Here is a 26442-nt window from a genome sequence, read left to right on the forward strand (position 1 = left end):
GGAGCCGCGTCACTTACAGCGCGACAGTAAGGGTGATCTGCGTGGTCATTTCTGAGCCGCGGGTCACATTCGTCCGAGACCATGCTGGAATAAGTGCTTTCGTTGTTTGGGGGATGACTGAACGGCGCAGACTGGTCATTGGACAGTGGGATGGTCTCGTCGGACAGCTCGGAGGCGTCCGAAACTTCAACCTCCCCTCTGGCGCAGATGTAAGATTTGATCGTGATATCCCGGACACTCACGGACTCTTCAATATGATGTGTACCGATGGTGCCTCGGGGCTCAGCGTTGAGGTTTGGATGCGAGAGGTCAGCAGAGGGCGAACAGTCCGCCTTGGGTGAGGCCACGTCACTGCCCAGGTCACAGTAGGGGTGGTCGGCGTGGTCGTCGCAGCACTGGGTGATCATGCTGTCTGACAGGAACGCCTGACGGGAATCCTCATCACCACCACCAGGAAGAGGAGGGCTCTCCACAGTCTGATCCAGGGGTAAGACGAGAGAACCTTCCGGCACCACGGAGAGGTCTGACAGCACAACCTCACCCCCGGCACAAACAAAGGATTTAAATGTGACGTCTCCCAGTCCACTGGGCACGCCGGCAGACACATCCTCAACAGCAGGTGCCATGTCACTGGTCTCTGGAGCGTTGCTGCATATCGCTTCACTCTGCGGAGGAGCAGGTGAGATAGGTGCTGGGAGGCAGAAAGCAACGGGCCCCTCACACTGTTGGGAGGAAGGGAAGAGGAGCGGTTAAAGTTGAATTCTGCCTAACCCCGAATACTCCTTTAAGGAGACGAGTACAGAAAATGACGTTCTCATCCTCTTACCTTTGGAGTGTTTGGTACATTGCTATTTGATGCAAATCTGGATTTTAGACTAGAAGAAGAGGTCAACAGGTGCAGCGTCTCATTCTCCACACTTCTCAAAGGGGTGCGTTCTCCAGGTCTCGTTGAGTGCTGGCAGAGACGAATGAATATATATATATAAAATACAGAGAAACCAGTTACTGGGCGAACCACATGTGCAATTTACACCCAGTAGTATGAGTGTTTTACTGTGTGCAGAGGACATAACAGCTCTTACCATGCCGTCTGTATGGGATCTCCTTGTGGACATTTCGCCTTGTGGCAAACAAGCTTTGGACCTTCAGCTAAGAGAAAATGATCGCGTCAGATCATACGTTCGTTAGCTAACATACTATTAATAATAACTTAAGTTAAAGGAAAATAAGATAGCTGGTCAACTAATCTTTCAGATTTGGCTCAACTAGACGCTAGACGTTATGACAGCTAGCACTACGCTAATAGGTCTATAATGTAACGTTAGATATCGATAGCCTTTTATACTTGGCCCCGTTACTATTGTGCAGAACTTTCAAATTGTTACTGAAATAGGTGGACAGTCCAATCATATATTTATGTAGTAAATGTATCAACAAACCTTTCAGCTTCAGAACTTCAACCTCAACCGCCTGCTCATTCAAAATAGAAACGCCTCGCTGCTATTGGTTAAAGCCATGGCGTCATGTCTTCTTCTTCTTCCTTGGGTTTATGGCGGATCGCAAACAGCTTAAAGGTGCATACCGCCACCTACTGTACAAGAGTGTGCATCATCATGTCATCATCCTAGTGCTTACAGACTAGTCTGCCCCACAACCGTGTCACCCAAGAAAGTAAATAGAGCCTTCCTGCAGATTCCTACCCCCTCCCCCTCCGTGCCCAATAAACCCCTCAAAGTCTAGTCCCGTCCTGCTTCTCTGACCTTATCCCGGAGTCTCTCTCTCTCTTCTTCATAGTTCGGACAGTGCAATAGAACATGTTCAGTGTTTTCTGTAGCTCCCATTCCTGTACCGCCATCTACTGGTGAATTTGAAGTCAGCAAGACGTCCAATAAATCTATGCTTTTACCAAAATGACTTGTCAAAATGTCTTACAAACTTTGTAATTCTAAACAAAAAAATATGTAGGCTACGTCAGAACAGTTAAACAAATGACTGTACCAAGCTACACAGTGCACAGACTGGAAAATGAACGCACTAATGCACTCAAGACAAACTTTTATTTGGTTTTATTTACATTTTTGCATGAAGCCCAGTTAATATCGTCTTTCACGTTCTGATTCTTCATTTTCCATGTATATTGATGGAATTATAAACCCCATATTCGCTTTACTGGTTTATTTAATTCCATGCCATTACTGTATTTTAGAAAACTTTTTCTTTCCATAGAAAATCCTATCAATAGAAAAAAAGTTTGCCGTTTGTCATTTATTGGGCCCCACATACAAAATTATGAATTTTCACCGCACAAGCGTCAATACAGAACATTTTACAGTTGATCATATATCTTCCACTTTAGTATAAAACATATATATACTAATCATTTCAAGTTTTTCTTCTTCCCTTCCTGGATCTTGACAAGCGGTTTAGGGATAACCCTCCCCTCCCTGCCTCCTCCACCCCCACCTCCGCCGACCCCCCAACCCTCCAACCCCGAGGAACTGGCCCTCCGCCCCCCCAACACGCCCATCCTGATCATCGGCATGACCGCCACGCTGCAGCGCCGTCTGAACGCCCCCTCGGCCCGCCGCTCCTTCAGCAGGCTGTCGCTGATGGCGTCCAGGGACATCCTCCTCCCCCTCCGCCCGCGCTGTCGCAGCAGGGCCTCCGCCGTCGGGCCCGGCCCCAGCCGAGGCGCCCTCCTCCTGGGTCGGGGGGCGGGAGGTCTGGGCTGGGCTCTGGATCTGTAGGACGGGCTGATCTGATGCTCCAGGGCCTGGGTTAGAGCGCTCAGGATCAGCTTCCAGTCTTGAGGAGGGGAGGAGGTGGTCTTCTGACCTTCCTTCTCCTTCTTTCCTGCCTCCTCCCCCTCCTCCTTCCCTCCCTGCTCTCTCCCTCCTTCTCCTCCGTGCACCTCCCCTCCGTTACCCTTCTTTGAAACCTGACGGGAATCCTTCTTGAACTCAGGCTTTGTCTCTCGTGGCTTCAGAGCTTTGTAGAAGCTCGCCCTCTTTTCCCAGAGATGTTCCGGCAGGGGCTTGTAGGGCAAGTTCTTTCTGGACAATGGGGCTACGTCTCTCCCCGGCTGTAGACTCGGGAACCCTGTGGTCTTGCGGCGAGCGGCACCACCGCGGTTCTTCTGCTCGACCGCTCCTGACCGCCCCCGACCGCTTTTATCTTGACCACCGAGGCCAGAGGCTGCGGCCGCCTCGACGTCCATCATCAGTCCGTACCTCTTCATGGTCTGGACAAGCAGGTCGCGTATAGGAGCGTTCCCCAGCTGGAGCGCGTACCACAGCGCGGTGCGACCGCGCCCGTCGACGCGGCTCAGGTCGTAGTCCAGCGCTCGCAAGAACAGCTGGACCAGCCCCAGGCGTTCGTACAGGACCGCGTAGACCAGGGCGGACCGGCCGCAGGCGTCGCGCGACCCCACTCGACCCCCGTGGACCAGGAGCATGCGGGCGGCGCCGAGGGCCCAGGGCTCGCCGTCGTGCAGACAGCAGAGCATCAGCGGGGTCCTCCGGTCCTTGTCCCTGGAGTTGACGTCGGCGCCGGACTCCACGAGCCTCCGGACCTGGAGGAAGTCGGCCTTGGCGATAGCCTGGTGGAGATCCATGGGTTTGATTCAGAGGAAGGTCTCTCTGAGGGAGCGTTTATGTCCAGCAGTGTTGAGAGACCTCTGGGATACTCGGTCTGTGCCTGAAGGCAGGTTGGCTTGATGTGAATCTCCTTAGTGCTGCTGAGCTTCAGTCTGTCTCCAGTACTCTAGCCCCCACCCCACCCCCCCCCGCCCCCTCTTGCTCAGCCACTCACAGTCACAGTCACACACACACACACACACACACACACACTCCATACAAAGCCCTTTCTGGAGAGTGATTTGCTGTTGCTATTAGTCAGGGGAGTGGTAGCAGTAGTAAATCTAAGCAAGGCAGTGAAAAGCTCCGCTTCATCTAACAACGACAGAACTGACCAATCACACGCCTCGGTTTCTCGTCACCCGGGATAGAAGGACATTAAGTTACTGCAACAAAATAAATCTGAGACCTTGCATTGTATTAGTTGAGAGGATGACTAAAGAGCTTGGAAAATAATTGGGGAAAAAAATAATGTCAGAACACCATAGTGGGGATTAAAATCCAAGGTTACTATCTGACTTGCGTACTAGTGAGGCGTAGTGCACGCCTTCACTAAATAGAACTCCAACTGCTTAAGTGGACACTAACAGATAACAGTCGATAGTGGATGACACACAAACACGCCCCCTTCCATCGTACAGAAGCCTGTTGATGTTACTTTAAGGCAACAGGCATTCAGTATCCAATCACAACACACACAAAGTCCATCGATACTAATGTTCACAAAATAGCATCGATTTAGTTAATAATCCTCAGTCAAGGTCCGGCGAATATTGAATTGAACCAAACAGAAATGTTGCCCTTTGGGTACCATAAACAGTTCAGTGAAATGCTTGTTAACGCACATTAAACCAAGGCCTGATGTAGGAGTCTGGGAAACCGGCCTATAGCTGTTCTTAGCTGTCGAATTAAACAGAAATGTGGCTCTTCCTAGAACCGTCCAACTGTGTCAGGGGTTCTGTCGCGTACCACCGGCCTGACCCGGAGCACCTCTGCGAAGCCCGGTCCAAACCAGCAGGTGACGTCAGCGGCGTCCAGAGTGAAGAAGAACAGGCGGTCCTGGCACCGGGTTCTCCGGTACACTGACCGCGGGTCGGCAGACAGAACCGCCCTGATGGCCTCCGCCGCCTCCTCCGGACCCCGCAGGAACCGGAACCTGGGCCGTCCACCACATCCTGGAGGTTCTACAGAGAACGTGTAGGGGGAAAGGAGAACGTGTAAGGAACATCACAAAAAAACTGTCTAGGCCCTATAGAGATACCATAGGCCCATATAATTTGATCCTAGGCCAATATAATTCAACTTAATCCATTATCATGAGCCAGCAGTACCATGGTACCAAACATGTATTGAGGTTCAATTCCCTTAACAATAGCACCCTCTAGTGGCACAAAAGTGCAATCTCCCTCCAAGGAGCCAAGGAGGTGAGGTCTTTTGGAGATCAGCCCGAATTTCACAAGCACTACACAAATTTCACAAGCACTACAGTCATTTGTGGATGAAATAGGCTCCCCACGGAGCAAAAAAGTCTTCTACGGGCTTACCAGTGGCGCCTGGGGGAAGAAACTCCGCCAGTTCTTTCTCTGCATGGGGAGTGAAGCGCACATCTAGACTGGCTACGGGAGGCTCCCTGATCCAGGCTGCGATGGTGCTGTAGGCCTCCTCCCCATAGCAAGGCCCAGCCCCATCCTCCTCCATAGACTCTGATAGTCTGGCTTTAGGCCCGTCTGAAGCCTGGGGCTTTCCTAGAGAGCTCCCCTGGGACTGGGTAGCATCTCCCTGGCTGACGTAGGCCTTGACGCCCTCCAGCACTGTGTTGATGTCTTTGGGAAAAGAAGAGGGAGCCGGTGCCTTGTCGGGATCCGAGGCGCTTGAGACATCATCTCCGCTCAGGATGTGAACTTTGGACTTGTCTTTGGAGAGGAGCGTCCTCGAGTCCCGGTTCTGCCAACCACCTCTCCCGGCAGAGTCCAGCCCAGCTGCCGCAGACCAAATAGGAGTCTCCGAGTCAGCTGCCACAGAAGAAGCAGCACTTCCTGCGGCCATGTTCACGGTCATTCCGTCGTCCGACGCGTCCGTGGCCTCGGCTCGGAACCGGTCCCGGGGCTCCTCCTCTGGGTCCGCGCCCGCTCTGCGGTGAGGAGAGTCGTAGTCGGGGATGTAGGGTTTGACGTCCAGGACGGGGGTGCCGGCGATCATGTCGATCTCCGACAGGTGGAGGGTATCGCCTGGGAGAGAGCGGGGGGGGGAGGGACTGTGGTGATCGCTGCGTGTCGCAGTAGTGTTGTAACATGAAAGCGTACAGCTGGACACACACACACACACACACACACACACAGACAGACAAATCCAAAAACACTCTTTCTCTCTCGCACACACACAGGCAAATAAAAAAAAAACTCTCCCACACCCACACACATACACACCCACACACACCGTGAAGTTCCAGAACAAGAGAATCAGTCTCGCCATCTGTCAGTGGGGCTTGGTGGTGACTGATGACCGGGGTCACACACACACACACACACACACACACGTATGCACGTACACACACACACACACACACACACACACACAAAGAAACATTCCTCAAGCTTTACTGAAGTCGTTCAGTCACATTCTGTTTCAGTGTTGGGCCAGGCCCACACCCTCAGACAGGGCTCCATAGAACAAAGCAGGTCAAGCCTGTTCTAACGTCTGTCTGATACGGCAACCATATGGATATGAAAGCATTCCACAGTATCAGGAACTGTTTTAGGAAGTACTGAGTCATCAAGTGCTTTGTTTCAATTCTTTAATATTATCTTCTATTCAGAAACTCTGCAATACGTCCTCTGAAACTCCACAATATCTTTTTCTGAAACTCTTCTTCTTCTACAACTGAGCAAGTACAGTAGGCCCCACATATATTGTGGAGTGTTGTTCCCGGCGCTCACCTGAGACCCTGTCCAGCCTGGCCAGGGTGAGGCCCAGCGCGTTGGGCCTGTGGGGGCTCCTGGTGGAGTACACCCCCACCCTCTGACCATCCAGTCTGGGGGGCTTCACCTTGGCCTTGGAGCTCAGGTGGCCGTTCTTATGGAAGAGGAAGATCACCCTGGAAGACAAGAAGATCTGCTATGACTGACTCGGCCATATCGACTTGGCGTTATAATGTTGACGTGTTTTTGAGGCGCGGTTGGGCAACGCTGGATTTAAGGTGCAATTAGCGGTCGCCAGTGATGGCTGAGAGATGTTTGCGCGGCACAATCTGCCTCGCTTTCCATGTTCTCCGAGCGCCTACAGCCCCCCCCCCCCCCCCCCCCCCCGCCCCTCCTCTCTGTGAGCCCACATCTGCGTTGGATACCGCCGCTGGGCGAGCTACGCTGGCTATGCTAGCTTCCAGCCTACCTACCATACGTGGGAGTACTGCTCCAGGCCGACCAGCGAGTGTTCGGGGTTGCTGAAGACGTCCCGTCTGATCTGCAGGGTGGCTCTGGAGGGCCCGCAGACCGTGGGCTGTCTGGGGGTGCCGTTCTTCACCGAAAAACAGGAGCGGATGATACCAATAGGGATGGTCTGGATGCTCCCTATTAGAATTATACATTATGCAATTTATTAAGCTGGGCAAGGGATATACGTGAGTGTAAAGTATTCTGTGGAGCAATCATATGTGGTTCCAAAGCACTTACTCTTGATAGATAGATACTTTAATGATCCCCCCTAGGGGGAAATGTGGCGTTTCAGCAGTGGGAAAAAATGACAGCAATGCAGAAACAGAATGTGCATAGTAGCAATAAGCATAAAAAAGAGGAAGAAGAAAAGGCTATACGGTACTGTGCAAAATAAAAAGTAATAAAAGTCTTAGGGTCACAAAGAAATTTGTTTAAAGCTATTTATCTGGCCAGTAAGTGTTTATTTGCTTGTAAAAACTCTATGTAACATTACAGTCAATACAAATAAACATTAATAATAATAAAGCTTGGGAAGCATTTACCACAGTACTAAAATGACAACGTGTACCAAAGCGAATTTTGTGTTCTAAGGGAGGCCACACAAATTACCTACTTTTTTTTTTTTTTTACTTCATATTTTGGTTCATGATTTAATAAAGTTTTTTATTTATTTATTCAGAGTGCCTCAGATTCTCTTCAGACTGCCAACCTACAACATGGACAGATACTGTTGTTTTTTATTCTTAAGATATTTGTATTACTTTTTTGTATTAATGTTTATTTATGTTTATTAAATTGTTTTATATGGTGTTTTTACAAGCAAATAAACACTGCCCAGATAAATCGCTTTAAACATTATTTTCTTTGGTGGCTGCCTACCAGTAGGCTACTGTACAGAATGTGTAAAGTACAGAGTAATCAAATATGTAGGTACGCACATACGTCCAGTCTGTATAAATAGATATACAGTGTCAGACTGGATTATGTACAAGTGATAGTAGATGACAGCCAGTTGGTTCTTGCTCCATTTGGCTTGGGAGAACGAAATGCCTTCACGAAATGCACCAAATTAAATAGCAGGTTCAGATTTGTACAGTTGTATCAAAGAGGCTGGCTGCATCATATTCTTGTAAGCATTTGTCTTGTACCTTGTTCTAGTGCGAGCTCTGTCTGCGAGGTTGACTGGCAGGTCTGAGATCCACCCTGACCCACGTTAGACAGGGCGGACTGAAGAGCTGTCATCTGTTTGCGATGAGCTCGAAGTGCAGTGTCCAAAGACTGCCTGGAATGTTAAATGTTATATTTAGGCCTAGGCTATATTATCAAAGCCAGTAACGGCGAATGGAAGAGTGTGATGTCGACATGACTGCATTGCAATTCAATCTTACCGGAGATTCCTGATTTCTTTACGCATGACAGACACTTGCTGATTAAGTTTATTGATATGTTCGCCACGATCGCAGCACGTGTCAGACATTTTGCTATTCTTCTCCTCGGGTTTCTATCTCGCTAACTTGGATTCAACGAAATAGCGCAACAAAACACCTCTGATAATGTCAACGACTGTTGTTTATGCCAGAGCAAACGTAAACACGTTTACAACTCCGCACAGACGGAAGAGCACATGTCTATTTTATTTGTTGGACAACCAGCAACTTACTCATGGAAAGAGTATGGTATTATTTCAATACTGCAAATGAGCAACAGATGGCGATATTGAGTAAGTGTTGTAGGCAGTAAAATTGCAGACAGAGAAAACGTTTTTATTGTCATGGTGTAACTTACATGAACCATTTATTTGTACAAAATTGGTGTTAAAAAAAAATACAATTATAAAACACAATTTACCAGATATCAAACAAAATGTATCTGATTTATTTGATCTTTTATCTCTTTAGCTCATACCAATCATTGATAATAATAAAGATATTGCGCAGTATCCTGAAATATTTCATACATTATGCAAAATAAATAAATACAAGAGTATCTTTGGCTTAAATTCTATGCTAGGCTTCATCATAATCGCAGTGCAATATTCATCATTCTGCATCCATAAATGGTTCCTCCTGAGCAATTCAAACATTGAAAATTACAATAATAATGTTGACCTGCACGGTACCACCAGCTCCACTAATCTGAATGATACATCTGTTCGTAGTATTAAGCAATTGTTTTCAGAGGTGAAATATGGTGTGTGTGTGTATGTTTCAGAGAAAATAAGGAGAAGTGAAGTACAACGTTTTCTTCTGTTCAGGCACTGATGGACGGCTCCTCGGTGGACCCTAGAAGCAGACACAGGAGAGCAGTTCTTCATTCAGACAAAATGCCTGAGGCTCATTTGACTTACCACTGAGTTTGCTCTTTTAGAAGTGTTCCCTTAGTTTCATTGGACATGGCCAACTAAATAAAGTGCACCACAAGTGTATTAATTTATTATTTGACAAATGTATTTGTACCCAGTCTAACCCAAACGTGTGCGCGCGAGAGAGAGAAAGATAGAGAGAGAGAGAGAGAGAGAGAGAGAAAGAGAGAGAGAGAGAGGCTCATAATACCTTGATCCGTGACTCTGTCGTCTTTTGGCGGGGGGAGGTCTTCTTCCTCGTCCGCTCCCAGGTCTTCAATCAGAACCGGGTTGAGGGCATCGCTGGCCTGGGGCTCTGGGTCCAGGGGCTGCTTCGGGGCAGGGGGAGGGGGAGGTACAGCTGGGGCAATAAGGGGTACCTGAGCAGGAGCTGGGGCAGTTAAAGGTGCAGGGACAGGTGCTGGGGCAATAAGGCGTACAGGGACAGGAGCTGGGGCAATTGTAGGCGCAGGGGCAGGAGCTGGGGCAATTGTAGGTGCAGGAGCTGGAGCAAGTACAGGTGCAGGGGTTGGGGCAGGAGCAGAAAGGGACAAAGGAACCGGGGTAGTTTTAGGGTCAGGGGTCAGGCCAAAGACAGGGGTGGGGTCCGGGGCTGGAACCAGTTTGGGGACCAGAGGAGTGAGGAGCTGTGGCTCCGGAGGGGCGGGGTCAACAGGAAGGACAGGCAGCGAGGGCGGGGCGGTGGTCAGGGCCACGCCCGCGAGCGGTAACGGCGGCGCCGCCTCCTCCCCGTCGTCCGGCGGCGACTCAGCCTTCTTGGGCCTCCCTCGCTTCCCCGCGCCGCTTCTCTCCTCTCCTCCTCTCGCTCTCTTCCTCCTGCTCCCCTCCCTGGCGCCGCCACGACCACACGGAACCATGAGAGGAAGTGACGTAATCGGTGAGAGGAAGTGACATTCGTTCGATTGCGTCCCGTCCCCCCGGGTCTGAATTCATTCACATGCCCCCGGTGTGCAGGTGAGGCTGATATAAGCTGTGTGTGTGTGTGATACTCGATCATCGCTAACAGAGCAAAGTCTTTGACCTGGATCTGTCTGGCCAGCAGTTGGAAACACCTGACCTAACCTTTGTTTCTTCTTGCTCCATAGTGGATAAGCAGCTGACTGATAAGAAGCCAGTCAAACTCGACCGCTACTAAATGTGTTCACTGTAAAACACATTGGCTAGTGTACAGTACACACCTTTTAAAAAACGTGAAATAAGACGATTTATTTGACCAGACACCCCTCTCCTGCATCTAATATCGCCTTTATCTAATTGAATAGAACACATTGGAAAGTGAAATGTTTGAGAGGCTAAGAAAGCAGCAAGAATTGTTGGAGAAGCTAAGAAAACACACGTGGACTCTATCAACATCAGTTATCACAGACTAGTTCCTCGCCAACAAAGGAGCACTGGTGAAGCAACTGAGATCCTTTTCTGACTGACATTGTTCTGTTAGTAGAGAAGACAAGCATGGCTAGTTCCTATTTCTGTGTTGTGTATAAATTTACCCATAAACCCACTGATTAGCTGCCTTCTCCTCCTCCTCTGCCTTTCTCTTCCGGAGGAGGTCTCTGTCCCTCAACCGGCGTCTGATGCCACCTGAAAGACACACACAAACATCACACAGTTGAGAAAATATTGGGGGGGTGGGGGTTGGGTAGACATCAAGTATTAAGCACCTTAAGTATTTGACAGTGTTTGCTGAACGTAATTGACCCAGGTCTCTGGATCCATTACACACCAAGCTGGTCAGCTGTGCCGCTTAACACAGGACCATTTATTCCACAGTCATTACACATCCTGAAGATATGCATCTGTAGCATTCAGAGTAAACAACACAAGTTATATGAATATCTGACTTACAGCACTGAACTTGCATGTTAGTGGTTTACTCAAAGACCGTCTCAGAATTAGGAATATTGACATATCTCTCTATATTGATGAAAATATGTTGTACCGAACATAATCTTGTTTTGTAAGAATTCAACTGAATGAGCAGGTTGCAGTAAGAATTACCATACAGTTACAATTACCAGAGAAACATGTACAAAAAACGTACCAAGTCTTTTCACCTAAAAACAAAGGGGAAAAGTTCACAGTTACCTTGGTTATCATCAGGATTTAAATATTCCAACTCTGCCTTCCCTTTCTGTGGTGACGTCCCCTCCATTTTGTGTCCCCTTCAGGTTGGTTGAGCTTAATACTGAGTGGGAACAAACACAAAAAAAGGTTGATAAAAAAAAGTTATCTTTGCAGTACCGGCCCCTTCCACCCCCCTTCCCCCCCAAAAAAGAAGAATTATCTGGTTAACCATTAACACACAGCAGGGATGGTTCTACCAGCTCTGCCCTTATCATGTTTGTAAAGGTGGAGGAGTTGGCATAATACAGGCAAAAAAAACAGGGCATGTTTAAGGCATCAATGGTGTGTGTGTGTGTGAGTGTGTGTGTCATGCTGACAGAGGCGACCAAGAGAGAGACAAGAGGGCCTGTGATTCGAGCCCAATTAATCTTTGGGGCAGGCAGAGAAATAAAGCATAACTGTGTCTGTGTGTGTCGTGTCCATCTGTCTGTCAGTCTGTCAGGGCGTTCAAACAGGGTCAGCCAGACAGATTTGGCCTCAGTGCTGAAAGTGCCACCAGTGCTGGACAGTGGGTGTGGCTCTCTCCATTTCTCTCCCTCCCTTTCTCTTTTTTTCTCATGTCTAGCTAGCTTTGAGTTAGCTTTAGCACTACAGTATAAGGTCAGTATGATTAAAATTAGAGTGATACATTCCTGAGACCTTCATATTAAATATAGTCCCTAGTACTGGGTATACAGTATAAACTGACACTAAATGGGTTTAAGATATTCTTTCTTTTGCCCCCACCCGCCTTCACCCCAACCAACACAACACTTTCATACCACAAACAAACACAAGCTTGTGGATTCAGTTGACACTAATCATCACATTAATCTAATCAGGGAAATGTTTACTTCTATTCCCACCACTCCACAGCTGGAGGGGAATGCAGGCAATGCTGTCACGTTCTGGTTTTGAAAATGGCGGCAAGAAGGGCCTCGCACACCTCTCTCTCTCTCACACACACACACACACACCACACACACACAGTCCCTTGCCCCAGACTGCAGAGTGAGGAAGCCAGCAGCATACCCGTCTTATCTCATTGCTGGGGGAGTTCATTTTTGGGGCGTGTTCTAAATCTTTCCACAGCACATTGAAGCCCGGTGTGTGTTTGTGTGTGTGTGCGCGTGTGTTTGAGCCACTCTGAGAGCAGCTGCTTCGCAGAAAGCAAATAACACCCAACTGCCGACCAGTGTCTCACCATTCCGGCAGAGGCCTGTCGACAAAGAGTTCAGGGAGGGTTCCCCTCAGTTTAACTGTGTTTGCCTCAGGACTAAGTCTGCCCAATGCCCTGTATTGGAGCCCAATGAGTAAAAGATCATGGTGGCTCATACATACAGACAACATAAAAGACTAAAGATGTGTTATGTGTGGAGAGAGAGAGGGGGAGGGGGCATTTTCACTGAAAGCGTTCTACACACAGGGCATGTGGGGCACGGCACAAGACATTTCCTGTTTCAAGACATTCCCCCCTGGCTGAATTGGCAAGTCCCAAAATCCCCAAAACGAGGTCAGAGAGTATACTGCCACTACACACACTACACACACACACTGGATTCTCTATAGACTATACAGTAGATAGGCTATGCAGTCTTCTCTCTATTTTGACTGCTGACAGAATGAGATGGACAGTGGTTCCAATGCAGAACAATCTGCAATGCAAAAAAAATATTAAATTGCCAGTATTACTATCATAGTAATTTCTGCACACATCACTGTGTGCAGAAATGGCTATAGTTTGGCATGCTTAACACATAAAAACACACACAAACACACACGCACACATAGACTACCTTAAAGAAGAAAGCAGAAGATGAAGATGATGGCTTTTTGAAGGACCCCAGTGACTCCAAGACCAGTATTCTGAGATCCAACTACAGTTAACACTAGGATTATCTCTTCACTAGTATCACACCACAGTCATGGGAGGTTGCCGACAGCCAGAGACCACCTCCTCTGTCTCTCCAGGCTGGGCATCTTTCTGATCCATTATGATAAGCATGGGCAGTTAGAGTCACCCATACACACCCATAGTGCTTGAGAAACCCTGGTGGGCTCTGGTCCAAATATATATTACAGCGCCCTCTCCTGGTAAGTACTCTCCACCACCAAAGACCCATCTGCCACAAGGCATTGAAATGTAGGCAGTGTTACAGTATTGATATACAGCATGATGGGAAATGTAGCCCACCGTAGATCATTCAGTATGGACGTATCATGCAATTTAGATCAGGAACACAAAGGAACTGGCGTTTGGCTTGAACCCTGTGATTATCTAGTCATATTGTTATATGTGTAGTTATTATCTAGTTATTAGTAGTAGAACCTTTGTGTGTGTGTGTGGGGGGGGGGGGGGGGTATGAGGACAGTGTTAGAAATGTGTAACACAGTAGCTTATAGTGTTATATATAGGCCTATAGTCATTAATCAGTAAGTAGAGCAAATAGGGGTTCTCTCGGTTATCCGTTTCACACAGGAAGTTCATTGCTGTTGATGTTTTGTTATGATACATTTGTGAACAGTTACATTTCATCAGATCACCTCTTCAAAGGCAAAAAAAACGATACCGCCTCAACTGACTGGAAAAAGAACAGCCTTATCTAAAAACACTTCACCTATAAAATTCCCCATTCATAACTGCCGTGGTAAAGGGGAGTGCGCGCCCCTAGTCCTCTGGTTGAGATGTGTTGTAGCGGTGGTTCCAGGGGAGGCGGGGGAACACAGGACACTTCTTCTGCCTGGGGGATCTTGGGTCGATGCAGGAAGTACCAGGGAGGAAGCGGCCTACCCCCTAACCGCGTCTCACGCACAATGCTCTCTTCACTGCTACCCAAACGAACCCGCCTGCTTTTAGTGTAGAAATTTATCCACAGGCAGTGTGTATGTGAATATGTATATAAATAAATAAATATGTATATATATAAATAATGCAACTGTTTTTATTTTCCCACATACCTGTGTGGATTTCAGAAATGGGGGCCACAGTGAGAGAACATGTGATGGTTATTTACAGTTGAATCATCCAGTGAAGACTTGTTCGTTTGTTTTGTTTATTAATCATTATTCTTACAATACAATAGCTGTCGATGGTGACAATCAGAATTGTGCGGTACAAAAAGCATGGTAGTGAATTGAATTGGCCTTTGATTTCCCAGTCAACAGGTAGCCCTATTATCCGATATCAAAATATGCTTTTTAATAGGCAATTCATGTGAGCTATAGAGAGGGGTCACAGCATTTAACGAAGTAGGATAACTCAAACTGAAATGACATGTATTTTATCTTCGTAAGCATTTAATAGGCTACTATATACCTGAGATGGACTGTGAATTTCATATTATTTAAGGAATTGCAAATGACATGAGTAGTCATTTAAATCCACACAGGCCAGGCATGACCGATGGGTGATTTCATATTATTTTTTTCCTTCACTTTAAAAAACCCAAACATAATACACCACTTTCTTTTCCAGAAATAAAATGCACCACCACCAGAACAGTTTCACGGCATCGTCATGTTTTGTGACTGCATTGCCTATTCAATGGCAGTGGGCGTTTCTGGCCAGAGATGGCGCTGTTGAGTATATATTTTGTTCCAGTCCCGCTTCGCTCCATGGTTTCTCCTCTCCCCGACTAACTTGGCGTTTGGCTCAGTTCATTATACAGCCCCGTATTCTTCCTCCATTCGGGCATCTCTGCCTTTGGACTGAATAGAGATTCCACCAAAACCCCAGAGAGAAAAGTTGCAACTTTCGCTCGGGCAAAATGGACATGAAAAAGAGGATCCACTTGGAGCTAAGAAACAGGACACCATCTGATGTAAGTCTTTGCCTTTTAAACCAAACCTTAGTTTTCTGGTTAGCCCTGCTAGCTTGCTACTTTTCTTGCTTTCCAAGTGACCTGTGTAGCTAGCTAATGGTGACCACATGGGATATATGCTTCTCATTTATTAATAGGGCGGAAAATACTTAACTGTAACAAGCTTCATCTATTACACTGTCCCCATTAGGGCGTGAAGGGGCAACAAGACGAGAAAAGCTATATTCAATCGTTACTTTCGAAAGCCGATTCTTTTGCTTGCTGGCATTATTGCAGTGTTTTAACCGTTTCGCAGCCTCCTCGGTCGATGGTTGCACACACGGTTCGATCCGATTGCAATGTTGTGGCCTAATTTGTTAACTTCTATTTCACACTGGCGTTGAAGGATGGCAGCTTTCCCCGGTGCGTTTTGCTATACACGGAATGGTTTATTTTATATAGACCTTGGAAGCCATGTTTGTGGCTAGCATAACTGCTCAAATGGGGCGCCCTTTATTACAATTGCACTTTAAACCTCCACAGCAATTAGTAAAAAACGACTTTTTAACAGCATACCTCACAATAGTTTTGAAATTGTAATCGAGATCACGGGTGGAGCAATAATAATTTGTCCAGATTGGTCTTGGACCCACTATGGCAGCTATAGCTTCGTACGCAAACAAATTAGTCACTTGCTGGCTCTCACGAGTCATTCCCATTCTCCACTACTCACGTTAGACCTGCTCTCATCCAAACTTACTACAATGTTACATTTTATTTTACACGTTTCCAGTTGACCAGCAATCGACTCAAGTTTCAAAAGGGAGAACAACAATTAACCGATTGTGCATTATACCGAATCTTAGATCCGACCAAGTTGCTTAATATCACAATCGAGGGTTTATAAACAAATGTGTCCCCCAAGCAAGAGTGTAAAACGTATCGAGAGAATTTCGATTCAAATCATTCAGGCATAGTGAGAATGCTTGGTTCCCGCCATATTATCCCCTTGTAACAACGACCTAAGGACACATAAATACATTTGCTACGGCGGGCAAACCATGCCCATTGTTTAATGTTACCGTTTCTTATATTTTCGAAAATGAATCTACTTTGAAATGTGGATTAAGCGACAACACGGGAAAGTATGGTCGCCGGCTGTGAAAGAGCCAGTCAGCCTGAATCACACGAGAACAACAGCGTCGATGCGTGGGCAGCGAAAATAACACATTCAGCTGCATTCATGCAAAAACGAATACATATTATGCACTGAAAATGAATTTCATAATGATATTTGGATGATATTACTACATGTTAGCAGCCACATCCCCCTCGAAGTGCTCTAGAGGTCTCTGCATACTGTATCTCAGGAATCGCCATGTTGTCATTCTGTCGTCTTTGAAGCTCTGGAGAAAGGAACTCTCTCCATCTTTGTGTCTCACTAATTTCCGTTATGAATATTTCCTTCGCCACTCGAGCTGAAATGCTGAAATAACGTCACAAACTTTACGTTCGGTCGACCACTCGACGGCGAGGCAATCCGTTTCCCCCTCTCAAATTTGATTTGCAAATAAAATTGCATCTTTACAGAGTATATTCGCAATCCTTCCCGTTGCTGTAGGGCTGGTAATGGCGGCGTACAGACTTGTCCTGCAGCTCCTCCACTGCACGCAGCTCTTAAAAGGGTGATGGCTCTCTGCTCTCTGAAGCCTGTAGCCCGTAGCAGCTGCTAGCTCACAGAAATCATTGCATTTGGTCATTAGTGACTGACTGCACCGGCAGCCAGGAGAAGGTACATCACTATTGTGCCGTTCTTCCTTCAAATGTTTCAAAGAGCACAGCCGCGGTGCTTTTGACAGTGAATCCAAACACTTTTATTGTTGATACTCAGAAGCCCTTTCGCCGTTTCACTTTGTCAGTGTGTAAATTATGATATTTGACGTTTTACACGAACTTTTTTTTTTGCCAACGTTTTATCGAGTGTTTGATTGCGCAACTGCAAAGTACGTAGAGCTGTAGATGGAAATGAAACTCCGCCTTTGAAAAAGAGTGAATGTGACAATTGTGACAAGGAATTGATAGTTTTTGATATTCATACAGAAGTCTGTCGAAAAACACACCCACGCCTACATTAGTCAAGTCAAGTTACATTAGTCAACATGAAGTGTTAATTATTATTTTCAAAACGTGATTCAATATTATTTTGAATTCTATAACACTTAAACTGAGGCAGATGTATAATGTAGGCTATATATATTGTAGTTAAGATCATAATGTTAAGTATAGACAACTGAACTAATTAAAAGCCCCCCCCCCCCCTTTTTTTTTTTCAAGGTACGAGAACTGGTCCTTGACAACTGCAGGTCTAATGAAGGGAAAATCGAAGGCCTCACAGCTGAATTTGTCAACCTGGAATTCCTCAGTTTGATAAACGTTGGGCTAATCTCAGTTTCCAACCTTCCTAAACTTGGAAAACTCAAAAAGGTAAAGAGTTGGTGTATTAATGTTGTGTTATAAGATCTTAAGTGCTGTTTCTTACACTTCCGGCACAGATACATCTACAGTAACCAATTCCATAAGAGTTTCAAATAGATATCTTCCAATTTTTGGATAGAAAGAGCTAATGCTGTTTATGCTTCTAAACATAAAATCCCAACAATATGATGTAATATGTTTCCTAACATTTGTTTTTTTTTTTAGTTGGAGCTCAGTGACAACAGAATCAGTGGAGGCCTTGACGTTTTAGCAGAGAAACTCCCCAGCCTCACGCATCTAAACCTGAGTGGGAACAAACTGAAAGACATCAGCACCTTGGAACCATTGGTGAGTCGACTAACAGACCTAAAGCCTCAGTCTCGGTGCGAACGTCACCGTAATCTCACAGTTCATAAACCAACAACTTGATACAATTTGACCCCCCTATAGCTAAAGCTGGACAACCTGAAGAGTCTGGACCTGTTCAACTGCGAAGTGACGAACCTCAACGACTACAGGGATAGCGTCTTCAAGCTCCTCCCCCAGCTCACCTACCTGGACGGGTACGACATGGAGGACCGCGAGGCGTCCGATTCGGACGGCTGCGTGGACGACGACGACGACGAAGGTGACATCCGCCATTTTGTTTCCCGGGGTCATGTTATAATTACTTTACAAATACTTCCTCATAGAAATCAATGATCTGAAATTAGTGGATTGGTTACAGCTGTGCAAAGGGGCTATGATCTAACGACCCTCTCGTTTTAGCAGAAGGCGAGGAGGAAGAGGATGAGGACGGAGAGGAGGAGGACTTTGACGAGGAGGACGATGACGAGGATGAGGAGGAGGTAGAAGGAGAGGAGGATGACGAAGAGGTCAGCGGAGAAGATGAGGTAAGAAGACCTGGAGCCATCGTTTGTTACCAGTCCTTCCTGCCAAGTCTTCCCTGCTTCTCTAACCATCCTATCTGACCGCATTCCCCCTTAAAGGGGTAGCTCAAAATTTTGGACATAGAGCCTAATTTAAGACTTGCCCATAATGTTGTTGATTGATAACATTTTCAGCTGATCCATGCTGTCTCTCGTTCCAGCGTTAGCGGCATGCTAATGCTAGCACAATGCAGTAGAAACAGCTAGCATTCAAAGAAAACTCACTTAAGCACTCTACAGTGCACCCAAATCAAATATGAGGACAGTGTCAGGGGCTCATTTGAGTTTTTATAACATCTTTTTTTTTTTATACCATTATTTTTGAAGTCCAACTATTGTTGAACCCATTCGTTTGTTCGCACCTATATGGCTCACACAACAAGTTGACCACGTTCGAAAGGGATATATTCGATCCTCACATGTTTGGAGTGTTTATGAGTGAGTTTTCTTTGAATGCTAGCCATTTCGGTTCGATTGCGCTAGCATTAGCATGCCACTAACGCCGAATGAGAGACAGCATGGAATCAGCTGAAAATGTTCTCCATCAACCAACAACATTATGGGTAAGTTGTAATAAGGCTCTATGTCAATCCTAAACTTGTAAATCCAGTTTACATACGGCAGCGGCTAAGTGTGTATAAGAGTTTCGGGGAGGGAGGAGTGATGAATTCAGGCTGATGAGTAGTTCTGGTCTTTCTGAGTCTTGACAGTGTGTGTTTCTTCATCATCTTCAGGAGGAAGACTTAGCCCCAGATGCCGATGCAGAGGTCGACGACGAGGACGAAGATGAAGACGAGGACGAAGATGGTGGGTGCCCCTTCGCTTGTCACAAAATCGCGCCGTCGTCTCGCCCAGAGCGTTTCACTTCCCGATGCGTATTTAACCTTTTATTTAGTCTTGGAACGGTATCTCTGCGGTGTTTTGTCCAGGCCAGATGTACCACTAGTTTGAGGTATCAAAGATGCTCTCTTCTTCCTCAGAAGCTGAGGCAGGGAAAGGCGAGAAGAGGAAGCGAGATCCAGAAGACGAAGATGACGACGACGAGGACGACGACGACGATTAAGAGTAATAAAACAAAACAAAAGAATGAGAACCTATCAAGTTACCAACCGCCCTCCATCCCCGCCCCTCCCACCCCCACCCAGATACCCCCCCCCCCCTCCTTCCACCCAGACGCCCAGCCTCTCCTCCACGTCTCCCCCCCCAGCTCTGAGCCCCCATGTGAGGCAAGACTGTACCGGACGGGCGGGTCGAGTGGAGCTGCATCTCCCACGGAACCGAGAACCTACCCCCCCACACCCCCCCTCCAAGGTTCTCCAGGCAGCCCTCCACTCAGCATTCCACAAAATCACTGTCAACCCTGATCATGTGCTCCTATGTGAGGACTTTGGGACTGGTATCTAGTTTTGGGTCTGTGCTTTTAATATTTTGTTGGACGAATTATTATTTTTTTGTCGTTGGGTTTATTATTTTGCCCCCCCTCCCCCCTTGTCCGTTTTTGTTTCCTTATTTTTCCCAATAAAATTATTGCTATAGCAACTGTGCAACCAGCGAGCTATGATTTTTTTGCGTGGCCGCCGGTTGCGCAAAATCAAAGTTGTAGCTACATTTTTACTTTCTGTATGACAAAAAAAAAACTTTGTAAATAAAATGTTAACATTTTGTGCTTTTGCTCCTGCCATGCTTGTCCTCTTAACACCAAACTGTTATTGATGAAGTTGAATGGATGAATCGGAGTGGTCAACCAGTCACACTCACCAGTCAATGCAGAGTTTGCATGTCCACTGTTGTCAGAGAAGGCGGAACGGTCTAGAACAGGCCGGGGGGGGCTTAGATTTTTGTCCTGCAGTTGTACATTGTTGTAAACTAAGCACACCTCTCTGTAAACTGTTTTAGTGGCACCGCCAGAGTAACTAGACGACATTGTTTTACCCATCAGTCCTTCTTGCTAAGACTTCATCATCAAAGTAGGGTTAGTGGCTTCATTATGCGACAAGTACAATCAGGTGTGCCAGGACCTAGGTCAAAATACCGTGTGAAATCCTTTCAACTACTGCAGTGTTTGCTTGGTGTGCCTGGGGCGTTTTGGGAACATGCCATTTGTTCCATTGTGCCAGACAAAAACAGTCAAGCACAGATGAAGTAATTGAAATGATGTTAACTATCATTTGGACCCAGGTGTGCTGCTGTGTACATTAACAGGCTCTAGAACTGAGAGGGGCATCACAGGATATTTAATGACTCAATTAGCCCAAAGGAAAAGAGCTATTTAGAAGTTTTTTTTATACAGAACTAGTGGTTATTTTGAAAGTTATATGGCCAGTGTGCCAAAGATGCTATGTTCTAAACAGTTTTGTGTGTACATCTAAAGGTACCAATACATGTAATAGCTGACCAGTGTGTTGGGGGCAAATGTGTTTTCAATCCAGGCTCCTGAGGTGTTGAAACATCTGGGGGATATGCTCCAGTGTAGGCCGTGATGGCGTCTCCTTCGACTGAGAACTCTTTGAACAAAACGGGTCTGTCAGGCTGCCTGCGTTGGGCCTCCACACGTGTACCGGCTGAGCATGAGGTGGGAGGCGTGTTTGTGTGTGATAGAGAGAGAGAGGGATATGTTGTTAACCTTCCACTGCTAGTGAGTGTTAGTATTTACCAGAGATTGAGCAAACCACTTGACTGAGGGGTTTGTGACTTCTACATGTTTTTCACAGTTTGCTGTTACAAATCGTGTTAGTTGTAATGTTTTATACATAAATTATACCTGGTTTATATTGTCCTTTTCTCTGGTTAATGTAGATGGAGAAGGTGAAATGCTTGGTTAATTGACCAATATTCACAAAGAAAGACATTCAGAACAGTATTTTTCATATATATATTTTTTTTTATTCTATATGCCTGATGTTTTTCTTCACATTTTAAAAACAATAGGCTATATTATTTTAAAAGTAAACGGAGCAAAATTAATCATATATTGAAACTCATTTTTGTATTCAACAAAGTTGTGTGTGTACATGAATATCACTTTTGAAAGACATCACAATAATCAAACTCCAGAAACAACAATTTTGCAGCTACATTTTTAGGCACGTTCAGTCTCTGGTGTTATTGCCAGGCAGCAACTATTCAGGATAACCCGTTCATTAAAAACAGCTTTGAGCAAAAGCAGTGCAACTAACAGCAGTATTACACCCACTCACTACAGCTTCCGTTCTATCTGCTGCAATATTGCTTCTGTCCTGCAAAATTGAAGGAGAGAACATTCAGTTACTGAGATTCTAGAACGCCTTGGGGTGTCTGGAATCTATACTGTTCCAAGAATTTAGAGTGATCTGGAATGGACAGCATTCCACCCATCATTTGGTCACAGCTAAACCGTCTTAATTGCGATTTGATCATGGCCATGTCATTTATAATGGAACCCTGCAGAAACACACAAAGCCATTACAACTGTAGGGGTTGACACTCTGCCTAGCACCAGTTGTTACAGATTTTTATTGCCGCAGTGGACACGCCAAGCCAGTGCCTGCCAGCAATGTTCACGTTTCATTAACACAACACACGTGGGGGGGGGGGCAGTGTTCAACACGGCAGATGATCAGAACATGGACGGTGGCTGTGTTGAGCTAGGCCTTCTGACACCACGCCCCCCAGTGAGGGGACATGTTTAGACTTGTCTGCTGGTTAGAGCTTGCCCTCCTCTTGATCTTTGGTCCCAGTCCTAGTCAATGAGTAAACCCTCCCGGACCAGCTTCAATACTCTGAAAATGCATCCTTCCTCAGAGAAATCACTTATGTCATGTAAATGTATTGGTGACAGCCATGTATCACCTATCCAATCGTGTCATGTCAGGGCATAACATATCACAATTGCCGGTAAGTGAGAGCCTATACAGTATGTGCTTAAGACAAATCACTTGGATTGGAAGTTACCTTCCGTTAAGTTAAGCCATTTCTGTTGATTGGTTAGATTCCAGTGCCTCCATTCTCTGTTCACAGTGATCTGAAGTATAACGTGTGTGTGTGTGTATGTGTGTGTGTGTGGATGTTTGCCATCAGCCTGGTGTGTCGAATGTCCATATTTACATGTCAAATCCAGTCAAACTTTGGGGGCTCTCTCTCACTAAAGCCTTGTCTTCAGACACACTTGTAAGAGGAGCTGAAACTGAGAAGTCCCAACCCCCCTGGTCACTGACTCTCTAAGTTCTTACAGTTTCATTATGGACTTTCAGTTTTGTCAAACTATTACCAGTAGCCCATAAGCTACGGCTGGAGTCATGCCAAAGTGCAAGACTGGACAGGCTCATTGTCAAAACAAAGTCCTTTTTATAATCCCCCTAAGGTAAGCACTTTACAATTCCACAAATTGACAAAACATTTATTGAAGTCGTATATAGATATGTACACAATGGCTTTTTAAACTTTCGCTAGTACCCCTTTTCTTGTGACAGTGGCTGCATAAGTTCATTTGAACACAGAACTGAGATAGTCAAAACACATACACACACAAAAAAGTGTGCCCTACCTCCTCCACCAACAGGATGTGACAGGTGCAGCAGTGTGGCGTAGCATAGGCCCGTCTGAACCCTAGACCTACTTGTAGGTTACTGAGTGGGAGTGCCCCAAGGTAGGCTGTGGTCACCAGTGTAAAAAAACAAATCCATGATCATCCATCTTCCTCCTTGTGAGTTCTTATTACTATTAATTAACCTCGTTGTTTTTTCCGTCTTTGCCGAGAGCTAAGTACAGTACGTGATTAATTGTAGTCACCTTTAAAAGAGTGGTATCGGTGAAGTGGATTGCGTGAGATATTTGAAACAGAACTGATACAACGTCCTGGCTGGCTGTGGCACACCCCCCCTAAACCAATCATGTCACCCGTGTGCAGTGCATGGTGGGGCACAGTACTTACCATCTGCACCTGTTCTCAGACACTATTGCGAGTTCATTCGGTTTCATTTGCCGTTGTTTCATTCGTATGGCTGACTTTGTTTTGTGCGCGTACAACAGACAAAACAAAATAAATAAAATCAAATTTAAAACAAAAAGCATTGAACCCAGAACCCCGCATGACTTCAGGTGCAGACAGGAGATGGCTTGTTCCCGAGTTGCTAGGCAACGATTGTTCTCCCAACTGATTGACGTCTCACTAGTTAAAACCCTCGTTTAAAAACAAACGCAGTTCAATGCTCATACTGTAATAACATTGGCATAGTACTTCCCAACACTCATACTCACGCAATTCACTGAACCAAGCATTTCTCATCTCTTCCACCCACATCTGCCATTCCAGACACATCAGCCAAACCTGACATCAACTACAGCAGTTTTAAATATTATGCAGAGCAAAAAATCATAATTAAAAATCATCACAAAGCGCAGAAAATGAATTCAGTGTATACAATCATATGCTATGTCTGCTCCCACCCCTACAAAACAACCTGACAGTCGATAACACCGTTCATTTCAAGACAGGCACGTCACGTCTTTTTTTTTCTTCTTCAAAGTTGAAAATAAGAGAACTAAAAGAAGAAAGTGACAACAGGATACAGCAAACCTGCATAGCTCTGAAGCATACAAACAAGATGACAAAAAATAAAATAAAAAAAGAGATTTGGAAATATGAGGGCTTTGAGGGTGACGATGTGATGTGTATTGGTGCGGCTGCATCAAAATATCATTCAGTACAGTAGGCATACTGATAGATATTCTATGGGTGTTACAGTATGTACAGCAGTCATGATGTGTGTGCAAGCATGTGTTGGTTGGTGGTCTTGGCGAGACCACAGTGGGTCCATAACGGGACGCTGGACTGGTATGAGACAGAGATGGGCCTCTACACCCCTCCCCCCACCCCCGATGAAGGGGCGGGGCGCTTGAGGGGTGTCCGAGGACGAGAAACCCTGTTTAAACAGGAAAAGGAATGTTCCAAGAGAACCGAGTTAAAATAAAAGAACCAGGGTCAAGTGTTAAGAGTTTTAAAAGTTAGTTTGAAATTTTTTTTGGGGGGGGGGGCCTGGGTCAGAGACCCACCCCAGGGAGAGGTAAGGGAGGCTGGGTACGGAGGGGCGGCGGGTGCCTCTCTCAGAGTGCACTCTTGGAGTTTCGGACGTTGTTGATCTCCAGCTCCAGCTGCTTGATGCGGACGTCCCTCTGGTTGAGCTGCTCTCGCAGACGACGGATCTCCTCCTGCTGCTTGTGGAACCTCAGACGCAGCTGCACGCAGAACGCGCACACACACACACACACGCACACACAGGGAGAAGGAACACAAAAGGTTTGCGCGATTATTATCCATCTCTCCCTCCCACTCTCCCTCCATCTCTTCCTCCATCAATTCCTCCCTCCCTTCCTTCCTCGCTCACTCCTTAGTTCCTCCCTCCATCCCTCCTTTCCTCTCTCCCTCTATCCCACCCTCGATCTCTCCCTCCCTCTCTCCCTCCATCAATCCCTCCCTTCCTTCCTTCCTCGCTCACTCCCTTAGTCCATCCCTCCTTTCCTCTCTCCCTCTATCCCGCCCTCCATCTCTCCCTCCCTCCCTCCATCTCTCCCTCCCTCCCTCCCTCCCGTACCTCGTTCTCTGTTTTGGGCGGGGAGCAGCAGGAGGGCGGGGGTTCCTGTCCGTTCCTGCCCTCCCTGGTGTCCAGCTGTTCCTGGATGTAGGTGAGCTGCAGGAGGCCCGGCCTGCTCTGGGACCTCCGGGTGTCCAGCCCCTTGCCGGAGGCCCGCTCCGGGCAGGAGTCCCCTACTCGAGTCCCAGGCTTCAGGGACATCAGCACAGGGCCTGGGGGGGGGGGGGGGGGGGAGAACAGCGTAGGTAAACAAACGCAACATCCCGACTTCTCTCGTCTCGTACGGTCGGCGGACGACAACACGATGATATATATAACCATAGGCAATAACAAAAATGCTCGAATAACAACCCAAAAAACAAGCAATGCCGCGAAAAGACGGCCAGTCGTCGCCGGGGATGGGGCTATGGAAGGTTATGGAGGGTGCGATACACGCCGTGCGCCATTACGCCGCGCCCGGCCGTGTTTCACGGCGGCGTGTGAGAGGCGCGGCCCGGGGCGAACCGTGGAGACGCGCGTTCATCCCCTTCTTGACCTTGGCGTCGTCGTCAAGGGTAACCAGAACCGGGAGGGGAGGGGGAGCGTTTGAACGTCGCCGTGTGTAACGAGATGCTGCGTATCGGACCGGGGTGACGTACTGTATGTCTACTATTATTGGACATGTCAGTCAATGTCAATGTCAATATCATATTATGTACACAGCACCATTCAGACAAAATGAATGTAGCACATAGTGCTTTCCATAAAAAGAGATGGAAAAAACATACATCTTAAAAACACAGTGAGAACAGATTTAAAAGAAATAATCAAAGTAAAATAAAAAATAAAAAAGAAAGACAGTGTAAAGTGTGGGGGTGATGCAAGATGAAGAACAACATTTGATCCCAGTCTGGAATGTCTATTAAGACATCTTGACCACTAACAGAGATTGCAGAGAATAAGTAGAATCCTTTGATACCCCCACAAAATTAAATGCTACACTCGCAGATTGACCCCCTGCGTGCGTGTGTGTATGTTAACCTCTGACCTTTGTTGATGCCACTCAGCCACTCTTCTGCAGTCAGGGCGGGCTCGTTCCCCGCAGTCATGGGGTAGATGTCCTCCTGGTACGACTCCGACTGTGACCCACACACACACA

The 26442-nt window shown here is 46.6% G+C and overlaps 3 protein-coding genes across 5 annotated transcripts in view; 1 reads left to right on the plus strand and 2 right to left on the minus strand.

Moving 5' to 3' along the window:
* Positions 1-4497: 4497 nt before the first annotated feature.
* Positions 4498-8603, minus strand: trmo (tRNA methyltransferase O). The gene is made up of 6 exons (XM_084454464.1): positions 8455-8603; positions 8215-8348; positions 7027-7201; positions 6572-6729; positions 5180-5863; positions 4498-4810 (listed from the first exon to the last, which is right to left on the minus strand). Exons 1-6 carry the CDS (start codon positions 8541-8543, stop codon positions 4566-4568), a joined length of 1485 nt encoding a protein of 494 aa, XP_084310590.1. The 5' UTR covers positions 8544-8603; the 3' UTR covers positions 4498-4565.
* Positions 8604-14642: 6039 nt separating this feature from the next.
* Positions 14643-19900, plus strand: anp32b (acidic (leucine-rich) nuclear phosphoprotein 32 family, member B). Of its 3 annotated transcripts, none has more exons than XM_084454744.1 (7): positions 14643-15352; positions 17666-17815; positions 18032-18154; positions 18257-18434; positions 18578-18699; positions 19470-19542; positions 19716-19900. In XM_084454744.1, the coding sequence occupies exons 1-7, from the start codon at positions 15299-15301 to the stop codon at positions 19796-19798; spliced, it is 783 nt and encodes a 260-aa protein (XP_084310870.1). In that variant the 5' UTR covers positions 14643-15298; the 3' UTR covers positions 19799-19900. The 3 variants fall into 3 exon arrangements, with proteins under 3 accessions (XP_084310870.1, XP_084310871.1, XP_084310869.1); XM_084454745.1 differs by having other exon boundaries at positions 18581-18699; XM_084454743.1 differs by having other exon boundaries at positions 15284-15352; positions 19719-19900.
* Positions 19901-21691: 1791 nt separating this feature from the next.
* Positions 21692-26442, minus strand: part of coro2aa (coronin 2Aa) — a 35788-nt gene continuing 31037 nt past the window's right edge. The window contains exons 10-12 of the mRNA XM_084454242.1: positions 26332-26422; positions 25305-25516; positions 21692-24948 (exon numbers count right to left, since the gene is read on the minus strand). Of these exons, the coding sequence (XP_084310368.1) occupies positions 24817-24948; positions 25305-25516; positions 26332-26422 (435 nt within the window). The 3' untranslated portion in view covers positions 21692-24816. The remainder of the gene's footprint in view (positions 24949-25304; positions 25517-26331; positions 26423-26442) is intronic.

This window comes from Borostomias antarcticus (genome assembly GCF_949987555.1).
Source record: "Borostomias antarcticus genome assembly, chromosome: 20".
In the NCBI taxonomy this organism is placed as follows: domain Eukaryota; kingdom Metazoa; phylum Chordata; class Actinopteri; order Stomiiformes; family Stomiidae; genus Borostomias; species Borostomias antarcticus.